Source organism: Cyprinodon variegatus, unplaced genomic scaffold (genome assembly GCF_000732505.1).
Source record: "Cyprinodon variegatus isolate N-32 unplaced genomic scaffold, C_variegatus-1.0 Scaffold672, whole genome shotgun sequence".
In the NCBI taxonomy this organism is placed as follows: Eukaryota; Metazoa; Chordata; class Actinopteri; order Cyprinodontiformes; family Cyprinodontidae; genus Cyprinodon; species Cyprinodon variegatus.
Genome location: NW_015151125.1, coordinates 445377 through 456678, shown reverse-complemented (window position 1 = coordinate 456678; position 11302 = coordinate 445377). Strand labels below are relative to the sequence as shown.

General features: G+C 38.6%; 1 protein-coding gene across 2 annotated transcripts in view; it reads right to left on the bottom strand.

The window, feature by feature from the left end:
- Positions 1 to 11302, bottom strand: part of src (SRC proto-oncogene, non-receptor tyrosine kinase) — a 28148-nt gene that overhangs the window by 1917 nt on the left and 14929 nt on the right. The window contains exons 4-12 of one of the 2 annotated variants that reach the window (XM_015394120.1): positions 10941 to 10958; positions 8095 to 8193; positions 7793 to 7896; positions 3017 to 3166; positions 2774 to 2929; positions 1264 to 1443; positions 1038 to 1114; positions 805 to 958; positions 566 to 697 (exon numbers count right to left, since the gene is read on the bottom strand). In XM_015394120.1, the coding sequence (XP_015249606.1) occupies positions 566 to 697; positions 805 to 958; positions 1038 to 1114; positions 1264 to 1443; positions 2774 to 2929; positions 3017 to 3166; positions 7793 to 7896; positions 8095 to 8193; positions 10941 to 10958 (1070 nt within the window). The remainder of the gene's footprint in view (positions 1 to 565; positions 698 to 804; positions 959 to 1037; positions 1115 to 1263; positions 1444 to 2773; positions 2930 to 3016; positions 3167 to 7792; positions 7897 to 8094; positions 8194 to 10940; positions 10959 to 11302) is intronic. The other variant, XM_015394121.1, reaches the window with a different exon arrangement.

The window sequence follows — 11302 nt, the reverse complement described above, 5'->3', positions numbered from 1 at the left end:
TCCTTGAACCCCAGTCGGCCTCAGCAGATGGCCGCTCACACTGAGCCTGGTTCTGCTGGAGGTTTCTTCCTGTTAATAGGGTTTTTTTCCTCTCCACTGTCGCTACAAGCATGCTTAGTGTGAGGGATTGCTGAAGAGTCAATGAGTCGATGGAATCAACTGGTTTTTCTTATATAGAAAACTCTGAATCAATTTGACTGTATGATCTGTTGAACTGTAAAGTGCCTTGAGATGACATGTGTTGTGAATTGGTGCTATAGAAATAAACTGAATTGAATTGCAGTGTGGGAAAGCTAGCTAATGTGGGACAGTTTCCTTTCAGTGGTTCAAACTGTAGTCTGGGGTCTCTGTGAGTGGATTTTTCGTGCTCCCCCTCAGCAGGGCTGACTGTCAGGTATATTGATCTTTGGGTAGTGAGTGCATGTAGCGTGATTGATGATGTGTTCAGGGAGAACTCAGACTTTAGCCCAACGACCGCAGACTCTCCTCAAACACCTTGCAAGGATAAATGGACAATAACTGGATGTATGGACTAGAAGAGTTTCTTTCTAAAGCAAACACAAACCTGGGTAGGGAACTCTGCCTTTGGTTGCAAGCTCTGTTAGTAGAACCCCAAAGGACCAGACGTCTGACTTGATAGTGAAACGGCCGTACAGCGCAGCCTCTGGTGCGGTCCACTTGATTGGAAATTTGGCACCTAAAGAAAGAAGACGAACTCAAGTGTTGAACTTCCCCACTTGTAGCATATAGCACGTCATAGAAGAAAGAAACGTTTTGCTAATATTCCCTCTAGAAATGACGTACCCTGCCTTGCCGTGTACTCGTTGTCTTCAATCAGTCTAGCGAGACCAAAGTCGGCCACCTTACACACCAGATTGTCTCCTACCAGGATGTTGGCAGCACGCAGGTCTCTGTGGACGTAGTTCATCCTCTCTACGTAAGCCATTCCTGCTGCAATCTGGGAGAACCAACAGGGTTTTACTCAGATTCCTCACACTAAGACACAGTAAATCATATGGATGTTTTTAGATGTTTACCTGAGCAGCCATGTCCACCAGCTGTGGCAGACGAAGCATCTTTCCAGCATCTCCTTTAAGGAAGTCTAGTAAGCTACCTGCAAACACAGAGGGAGACTAACTGCAAATATGTTCATTTAAATTGACCATTTTACTTCAAATTGCACGAATAACAAATATAATTTGTTTTCATGTGACCTTCAAGACTTAATAGTGTCCTATGGGTAGAATATCCTTCCTATGTTACCTTGACTCATATACTCCGTCACAATGTAGATGGGCTCCTCAGATACTACAGCGTACAGCTGGACCAGCTTCTCATGCCTCAGCTTCTTCATGACCTGTGCTTCCTGCAGAAAGGCCTCTGGAGACATCGTGCCCGGCTTCAAGGTCTTAATGGCTACCCGCGTTGTACCGTTCCATGTACCTGTCAAAGATACAAGAACTTCAATGCACTAAAGCACATTCTGCTCCTCTATGAGCTATATGGCCATTTGTTAGGATTGATCTTAATCATTCATGAAAATGCTGTTAAACCCTAAAAATACCAAGGTGGTTCAATGTAACATATGTTCACTCCATAAATGGTATAGTTCATCCTACCCATAGTATAATACTAGATATATACAGTATAATTCAACTGCAGGGGTCTGCAACCTGTGGATCTTTGTAGCCTCTACAACTACTCTTAATAGTGGTTAAAAACTAAAAAAGAACCAATTAGTGGTTTTGATTTAAGTATACTTGTAAACAGAATTCTTAGCAGCTTTAGCTGATTTTAAAAGAACATTTTAATACAATTTTCACAACAGAAAGGCTTTAAAGACCCATAAATATGTTTTTAGGTCTACAATTGTCATTAGTTTGGAATGATTTATTTTTTAACATAAAATTTTATTCCGTAGACAAAATCTGTGCTCTCACTTTATGAAACATTTATTTTGTCCTAATTTTAACTCTTGAAAGCCATGAAAAGATAAAAAAAACTTTAAACTAATCTGATTGCATGATCTGGTTGAGGTGTCTCTGTAAAAGGCCTTAAGGTAACATGTGTTGAGAATTCGGTCTACATAAATAAAGCAAATTGAAATTAAATTGGTTAAATTAGGATGACGGCTTTCTTCTGGTTGAAGTTCATCTCATGTAGAATAGTTTAGGCATCTTGGAGTTTTGCTCACAATAAGTGATAATAGGATGGAGCAGAAAATGGAGAAACAGAGTAAGGCCTGGTCTAATGGGCCATGGTGCTTTTATCTGGCATGTTGGACAAAGAGGCAAGTAGAAAGTAAAGCTATTGATCTGTTGGTCCATTTTTATCCCACTAATCAACTTTGGTAACGACCAAAAGCACATAAACCAAATAAAAGAGGCTGAAGTCAGCTTACTTTGTAGTCTGGCTTGTCACAGCCTTGTAGTATGGATGAGGAGCTTCAGCATTAGTAAGGAGCTCTACACCTAAAGAGGTAAAGTTGTGTGGTTTGGGCATCAGGATACCTCCTTGGAGCCTTCCTTTGGAAGTTTACCAGGCCTATCTTATAGAAAGGGGACCAGACACAGTAAAACTCTCCCTCTTCTTCCTAAAAATACATCAGGAGTGTCACGTTTTGGCCTTTCTCCTAAACCTGCCGCCCCTGGGACCCAAACTCCGAAGAATGAAGGAAACAATTTAGTTCACAGCAGGGATGATAAAAACAAGTCAGGGACCCTCTTAGGTTGGATGTTTAAAGTAAATCTGATCTGACATGAGAGATTCCTACCCATCCAGACTTCTCCAAAGCAGCCCTGCCCCAGTTTAACATCCAAGCGAAGGGACTCTCGTGGAATCTCCCAGGCATCCCTGGCCAAACCCTGCGTCTGAGGCTTGGCCACTGGACACACATCCGTCAGAGCATGACACAACCCATCCGAGTGCTCTGATGGAAGAGAAACAGTAAAGACAAAACAGATTAATGACAGGAGTGCTGTACAACATTAACTAGCAGCACTGTCTAAATACTCACTGCGGTAGTGGAAGACTAGTTGCTGCAAGCTGGTGAATTGGGTGCGCGAGGTGATGTAGAACCCGCCACTATCCAGCTTCCTGATCTTGTAATGTTTAACATTGAGGCCTTTGGTGTTGTCATAATCCAGCACTGACAGGCAGTACGCCCCTGTGGGCAAGGCAAACACAGCAGACGGGGATAGATCAGAACAATAAAACCAGGCGGCTCTGAGGCGCCGTGACAGCTGCTCTAAGGAGTTTCCTAATATTTGTGCCAGAGAACTCCAGAATTCCAACATGTTGTCCAATCACATCTCTAGCCGTTATCCTTTCTAAGTCCAATGCACTCAAGTTGCCAACATCCAATATGCTTCACTGTATATGAATAAGGAAAAGAAAAAATGCATATGTATACATTTATACTACTAGATGTATACTGTATAACCAGACTATAAAAATCTCACATTACTAATCCATTAACAGGTTGATCTTTAAACAGCATTTTAAATTGTAAATGCATCAATTAAAACATGTGACTAAAAATGTAGGTAAACATATGATTCTTTCACAGTATTCCCTTTTTTCACTTCCTTAACGGTAATTGAAAATGTTTTTTTCTTTCCAAAAAAGGGTGGAAAAACAAAAAATGTGCAAAAATTATAATAAAAGCTGTCGGTGGATCAGAATCAGTGAAACCAAAGTTTAGTTGTAAAAATAATTTTACAGCCATGGTTTTCAGATTGGTGCAACAAACACTGAGGGTGGTTTAGTCGCCTTTTAGTGAAACTTTCGTAGCAATTTCCAAGGTTAGACATAGAAAGATGAGCTGTTCAGCTGTTTGCCTCAATTAGGAAACACTCCTAAATATGCAAAGGAAAAATGTAAAGAACTTTACCGAACCACAGCGAGTGTAGAACAAGTTGATGTACTTATTCACCTCTAAAGTCAGAACACGGAACCAGGGAATGACTCAAAACTAAACTCAACTTCTTCCTGTTGTTAGACCAGAAAAAAAGGGAAAAAAAGACCAAAAAGCTAAATATTGTATTGTGCCAACCTAATTCAACCAGCATTAAAAGAGGTAAAGATAATGTGTTTAAACGCTAAAGTAATATGTCTCCTTTCTTAGGCCAAGTCAGAGCTGGTACAGTATAAAAGATGTAATACAGGAAATACATTATTCTGCTGCCATCAGATCGTTTTAAATGCACATTTTGTTAGCAGACTCACAACTAGAGGAGGGTGAATGTGGCTCAGCGCTTTAAAAATTCAGTCCACTCATTGTACATCCCCACTATCATGGGATTTTCTTTTCCAGCTTGGAGCTTGATGTAAAAAATGAACGTTCACTTTAGCTTCATTCTTTAGCCACAAAGAATCACCAATAAACAGACTTCTATTATTTTATTTCTTTTCAAAATAGGCATAGAAGCATCACATTGTTACTACTACTCTGGTAGTAATGCTACAAAAAGATGAAAAAATAAACTTATACTTATGTTCTAATGGTCTGTCTTTTAAAGTTGGACACCATGAGCAATGTGAAGTATGCTCTAGGATCCGTGATACTGTGGGCCTATTTTTTTAATCCTTTTTAAAACACATTTTAAAAGAAAAAGCTGCATTTTACAGAGAAACTCACTGCAAACACTTATCCTTCCAACCATCTACTACTCATGAATCCTGTTTCCTTTGAGTGGATGAAAACAAGAAGGATTGTTAATGATTAGGCTGCAATTAATTAGGGAAACACGTCTCTTTTGAATTGATAAGAGGATCTGATGCTAATGGACATAAAGGAGCCACTGAACCTCTTTTGGTTGACATAGAAAGGACTCAAACAGGCTCTTATCATGGCTTCCACACGGAGACTTCTGGAACATTTTGTTTCATTAAGGAGCATCAAAAGCAGGGGAAGCAATTCAGCTGCATTCTACATTTACTTGGTCGATTCCTGTTTCTTAAACTAACATTTATTCATCAGTAACACATGCTTATAAATCTAAACTGCACTGAACCAAATAATATTTTGTATTAATGATATTTGTTACTTTAACAAGATCAAGGTTAATCAAACGTCACCTGCCGACAAATATATAGAACAAACTGCACAGTAAAACTTTAATTTTCCTTTAATCAGCTTTTTTCAGCTGATTAAAATCATCTTTTACTTGTGGTTAATTAGCTACATTTTTATGTTTCTATAACCTAAATATTTCAAAATATAATAAGAGCTTGCTTTAAATCATCAATTATAAATCATTTTGGGGAAGATTTTAACTGGTCAGATGAATAAAAGATTATGTAAAATGATTGATTCGAAAATTGAATTGCCTTTGGATACGTGAAGTCTAAAGGAAAGCTGTTCCAGTGGGAAATGGAAAGCCAAAAAAAGAAAGAGAAAAAAAGGATTGCTACTTATCTGGAGATTTGTTGACTGATCTTATCTCTTTCTCTGACAGAAAAAAAATCTAGGGCAGATGAGTTACTCTTCCCAGTGTTTATCCACCCTGCTTACCACATGGCAGCTCTTCTCCACCAGCTCAAACCCTCACCTTCCGTTCAGACCAAACATGCTTTAATTCAACGCTTTCCTTGAGTGAAGCTTAAAGCTTTTTTATTTTTTATTTTGAGCCACCCGAAACATTTTGACCGTCCAAGTAGGTTATTATTCCCAAACAAATCTCTGATAAAGCTTAAATGATTGATCTCCATGTGCATCCGCAGCCTGTGTTTGCAGAGATCAGATTGTTGCTGCTGTCTCGACATGTCAGCAGCTTGCTCCAGCTCATCTCTGTCACACCGAGAACCAAACATTTGACAGCTAATACAGAACGTACCCTGAGGCAATGCATCTCCTGCCAGAGCTCCTCCTCTTCTCGATCCTCCTCTTTTTTTTTTCTTTTTTTTGCCCCTTCACAGTTCTACACTCTTCAAGCCTTTCTACCACTGTTCTTCTTCTTCTTCTGTGTGTGTGTGTGACTTACAGCCTGGGGGAGTGGGGGGGGGGCTGCCCCCTTCAAGGCTGACCTAGTTAAGGGTGAGTGATTCACCCCTATCCATTCACAGGTCCAACCCACAACACTCATTTTCTTTATCCTCCCAGACTTTCTCAAAAACAACCCTTTTCCAGGTCCTTCTATCTCACAGAGGCTACATCCGACTACAGATTTGAAGACAAGGCAACATCTCAGTCATGAGCTTAGAAAACAAAGCTGCAGTAAGCCACAGGCTGAAAGAAAATAACTTCATTACGAGCTTCTGCCTCTTTTAAATGTCGTCCCTTAAGATTTACTCATATCAAAGTGATCGCAATCTGTTGGGAACTGTTGCCTCTTTTTCCACACAGTTTTAACCCGTGAGCTAACTTCTTCATAACCTAGATTTTAGATCTGATTTATTTAATTCTTTTTTTTTTTTTTTTGGAAAAGCTGCTTTTACTGACTATGTATGCAAAGCATGATGATAACCAATCACTAGCCTTTCCCCGATTTTCAGGAGAACGTTAAGACAATCGGAGCTGGACTCATTCTTACTGTTAAAATTGTATTCCGCTCTGGATGTTCTCTCAGTGTGAAATAATGAGAGGGGCTTCAGGGCAGAGCTTGTGTTGAATGGCAGAGCGAGGGTATGATGTAAAAGGAAAAAAAGAAAAAAAAAGGAAAGTTGAAAAGGTTACTCTGCATCACTATAAGCATTGTCAATAAGTGGAGAGTTTTAGTGCCGATACCAATACGTCATGCATTGGAACGGATAACGAACGCAGCAAAGCGAGAGGGAAGTCTGATAGAGGTCAGGAAGAAGGATGTAAAACAGGAGCTTGAGCAGCGCATGCGTGAAGAGACCTTTACCTAAAAAAATACATTGAAAAATTAGGAAAAGAAAAAAAATAGTTGGAGCAGTGGCTTATCTGTACCTCATAAAAAGAGGCTGGATCAGAAAGGCCAGCTCTGTGACTGGAGGTCCTCTGGGCTCAGTGCAGGAGGCGGGGAAAAAAATGATCCTAACTAAATGAACATCTCTGTTGGATAATGTCTTCCACCCCATGCATGAAGCTGTTGCAGAACTGGACAGACTGCTGCACCCTAAATGCACCAGGGAGCGTTATCACAGATCCTTCCTCCCAGCAGCTGGAAGACACTATACCCACCACTGTTCCCAAAAACTTTTGCACATCTCTGATGTTGCTCCTATTTTCAAATTTTCATTACTGAAAAAATGTCCGTAGCTGTTTTTTGGATTTTTATTGTTTATCTTTTAACTATTCACTATCATGTTATTCTTATACAATTTTCTAAGGTCCACATTTGTGTGACCATTTTTTTTTTAAATCTTTTTGCAGCTGTAACACCAGGATTTCCCCATTGTGGGACAATTAAGGGATTTTCCATTCTATATTCTACATGCTAGTTTTTGTCCAATTCCATAATTGGCAGGTATTTAATTCAGAGACTTACTACTTGGCTTAAAAATGTAACTTTTTATTACATGATAATGACACAACAACAACAACACAGAACGAAGGAATATATTGCTCCATCTCTAGACTAAACCCCCTGATGGTCAGCTTTACCTTAATGAGATTTCAAATGTAGCATTAAGCTGCAAGCAGTTATCTTATTTTTTTAATGGCATTTGGCTTGTAACATGCTCTAAATTGGACAGTATAACTGAACACGTCTGATTTATGACATCATTATGAGTCTCTGCAGATGAAGCCATTAGCCCTAATCCTGATGATGGATCTTAATGAACACTGTAGCCACTGAAGCAAATCAAGCGCCTGCCCTCTCACCTTTAGTCGTCTCGCTCTCCCTCACCAGGAAGGTTCCTCGTCGGTTCTGCGGGTTCAGAAGGAGCCTCTCAGAATCACGTCGAGTGATTTTCCCAAAATACCACCTGCCGAAGTCGGTCAAAGAAAAGGAAGATCAGAGGGAAGTCCAGCTGAGCTGCTGAAAAGAACAGCAGGAGCTCCACATGTACCTATAAAATACTATTAGAATCATTTCAACTGCATACATGGAAACGGTACGCAGTCATAACTATACTGTATATAACAGCAATCAAGTAACATGTAGATATAACGTAAGGAAATACTCTTCAGCTTGGATGGAGTCGGATGGAGCCACATAGTTGCTGGGGATGTAGCCACTCTCTCCTGTGGTGAGCGACCGGGCGAGCCACCAGTCCCCTTCTCTATGGAGAGAGGAGAGAAAAAAATTATAAAAAGAGGCAGAGTGGACAACAAAATTTTTAGTTTTCTTTAAAGTGTATATTTTACAGAGGAAATATTTTTTTTTATATTTTGAAGAAGAAAAACTGTGTTATGGCACAAAACTAGTAGATTTTCTCCCCCCACCATGTTTTCCTGCTCTTTCCCATCTAAGTTTTACCATTTATGTTGTTTTGTTTAAGATGATTTAGTGTTGCAGCGTCTGAATGGGGGTAGCATAGCCACCTGCTCACTGCATGGCTAGTGTCAGTATAATGTTTGATGCGTTATAATAAAACCCTCCTTTAAAATCATCACTTCCTCCAAGTTGTGTATTTTTGTGTAGTTTGCTAAAAAAAAAAACAACTTTAGTTCTCAAAGTGATATATATATATATATATATATATATTTTTTTTTTTTTATATATATATATATTTTTTTTTATTTTTTTTTTATTTACTGCACCTGAAACTATGCCAATCGGTTCCAATAAAAGCTATTATAGAAAAGAATGTGCAGAGTTAAATAACAGCATAGAGTAGTTTCTTTACTTGAGATACATTTCCTGTTCGACATTAACAACTCTCCTCTGTTAGTATATAAAAACATCACTAAGCTCATGGGTAGATTTCCATCCCATTATTCCAAATACAGCCTGGGTTAGCATTTTGAAATCAGAAAAGTTTTGGGTGAGTGTTCGTCACAGAAACCAACTCCTATCATACCAAACTTGTATTATTTTCATGAAGGACATTTGGGGCATCAGTAATGTACCACAAATGTACAAATACCCCTTCCTCCTTAGCATACTTTATTACAATACAGCAAATTTTACATAACTAACATTAAGAAGTGAATGATTGAGATATGGAAGAAAAATTAAATATGGGTTTTGATAACATTTAAAAATCAGAGCCTGAAAGGTGTGGTGTGCATTTGCATCAAGTATGCCTTCCCTGTTCTTTGTAGAACCACCTTGAGTCGTAGTTTCAGGTCCTCTGGGATATGTCTCTACCAGCTTTGCACTCACAGAGAGAGATAACCCCACTCCCACATGTGTCTTTGTGAAAAAAGCTTAAGATAAGATTGCCTTTGACAGAAACTATTCATCCATCCTTCAAATCATGGATTCTCCATTGGCTCGATACCATTTGCTCGATACTCAAATTCTTCAACATGAATATGGTACCAAAGACATACATCAAGACTAGAGATGCACCAATCTGATATTAATATCTGCGTCTATCCTGATGTAGAAGACAATTCTAGATCAGTTTTTTTTAAAAGATACGCCCGATCTGTAGGGATATTCAGTCTATTTAAATACCACATTTAAGTTGGGTTAAAAAGCTCTTGAACGGCTAAAAAGTTTGTCCATTTTTTAACATCTTTCTTTGTCAATTTGAACCCTTACACTTGCATCTTTGTCTTCAGAATGAAATTTGTCCTGTTTGCACAATCTACTGTTTTTTTTACCTTTTATTAAACTCAATCTGCCTTTTCGGATATATACATGCCTACATTTATACATATTAAAAGTAACAGCCTCTTAAAATGTTTTAAATCAAAATGAGCAGTAATGGTAATAGCATTAAAGCAAACGTAGCTATGACATCAGAAAGCTATAAGGATCTGCAGATACCCTAATCCAAGTATCAGCCTTGGAAGTGATTTTTTGAATGGGTGCATCCATATCTAAAACAGCGGACATTTCTACCACCTGGGTCCGGCTCAATTTTTGCCTTATCTTTAATGTAATTCTCTCCTTCATGGCTCTAATTAAAAAAATTTAGTTCTTTTAAATTGACCACTGGGCTCTTGTCTAACTCTCCAGTTAATATTAGTCTTTTGACCCTTTGAGCTTTAATTCCAAAAATGCATCTCGTTGGATTTTTTAATTTTCCTCATTTCTCAGATGTTTGGGATGTTGTTAAATGACCCAAACTCACTTTTGCACAACTTTATTTCTGATTTACCTGGTGTTCTTTGTTTCAAAGATGCATTTGTTCACCGTTGTTCTACAAACAACCTCTGAAGCCTTCAAAAATCATATTATTACTTAAATTAAATTATAAGTGGTTCACTAATTTGGAAATTTGTAGAACTGGGTGTTTTTCTATGGCTATACACATTTCTCTGACACCGTTTTACCAATTTTTGTGTAAATATATGATCATTATCTACAGAAAATATATATTACCCAGAACTGCTCAGTATTCTGGGGGTGCAGGCAGAGGAAAGGATTTAGCCTCTCAACCTCTCAAGGCCAAGCTAAGCAAGGTTGATGGTGTAGTCAATCTCTTTTTAAAGGTTAGATAGGAGTAAAATTTAAATCCAGGCTTTTTTTCCCTGGTTCGTCATTTCAGATTTGTTAAAAAACCCATTAGAGTCAAATACTAATATAGAGTGATTACATTTTTTAACCATATCACAGCCCTATAGTGAAAAACTGTTTACATAAGGAGCTTGAACCACACCAATTCCCTCAGAGTGTTGAGTTAAACCTTAACCCAGGTAACCTTTATTCTGCTTTACATAAAAAAAAAAGTGGAACTGTTGCTTTAATTTCAGAGGCATTAATTACATTCAAAAGCAAGCAACACCACAAACCTCTTCTAGGTGTGATTTCAGCTAGAATTCTGTGGTATAACCAAGAGACTATTCGTTTCAATCCATGCACTAGCAAATAAAGAACTACAAAAGAAAGGTTGCACGAGGCAACAGTACTGACCTGAAGCTGTACTTTTTCCTAGAAGAAACCATGAAGCATGAGAAAGGAAGAGAGAAGGAGAGATAACAGACACAGCAGACGCATCAAAACAGAGCAAAGAGACACGGCAAGGCGAGCAGCACGGCACAGAGGAGGGAGGGGGAGCAGAGGGGGCCATGCTGCAGGACTGCTTTGTGGGGCTGTTTTAATATCCATTTTATTCTGGGATGTCAGTTTAAATCCGAAGAACTAAAAAGAAAACAAAAAAACCTAAACAGAAATAATTTACCATTTGTTCTATAAATAAACCCTTTAAAGTCTGTTTTTTGGTTGACAGCCCAACGATGCAGTTCCAGATGACAGAAGACTTTACAGCCTTTTAG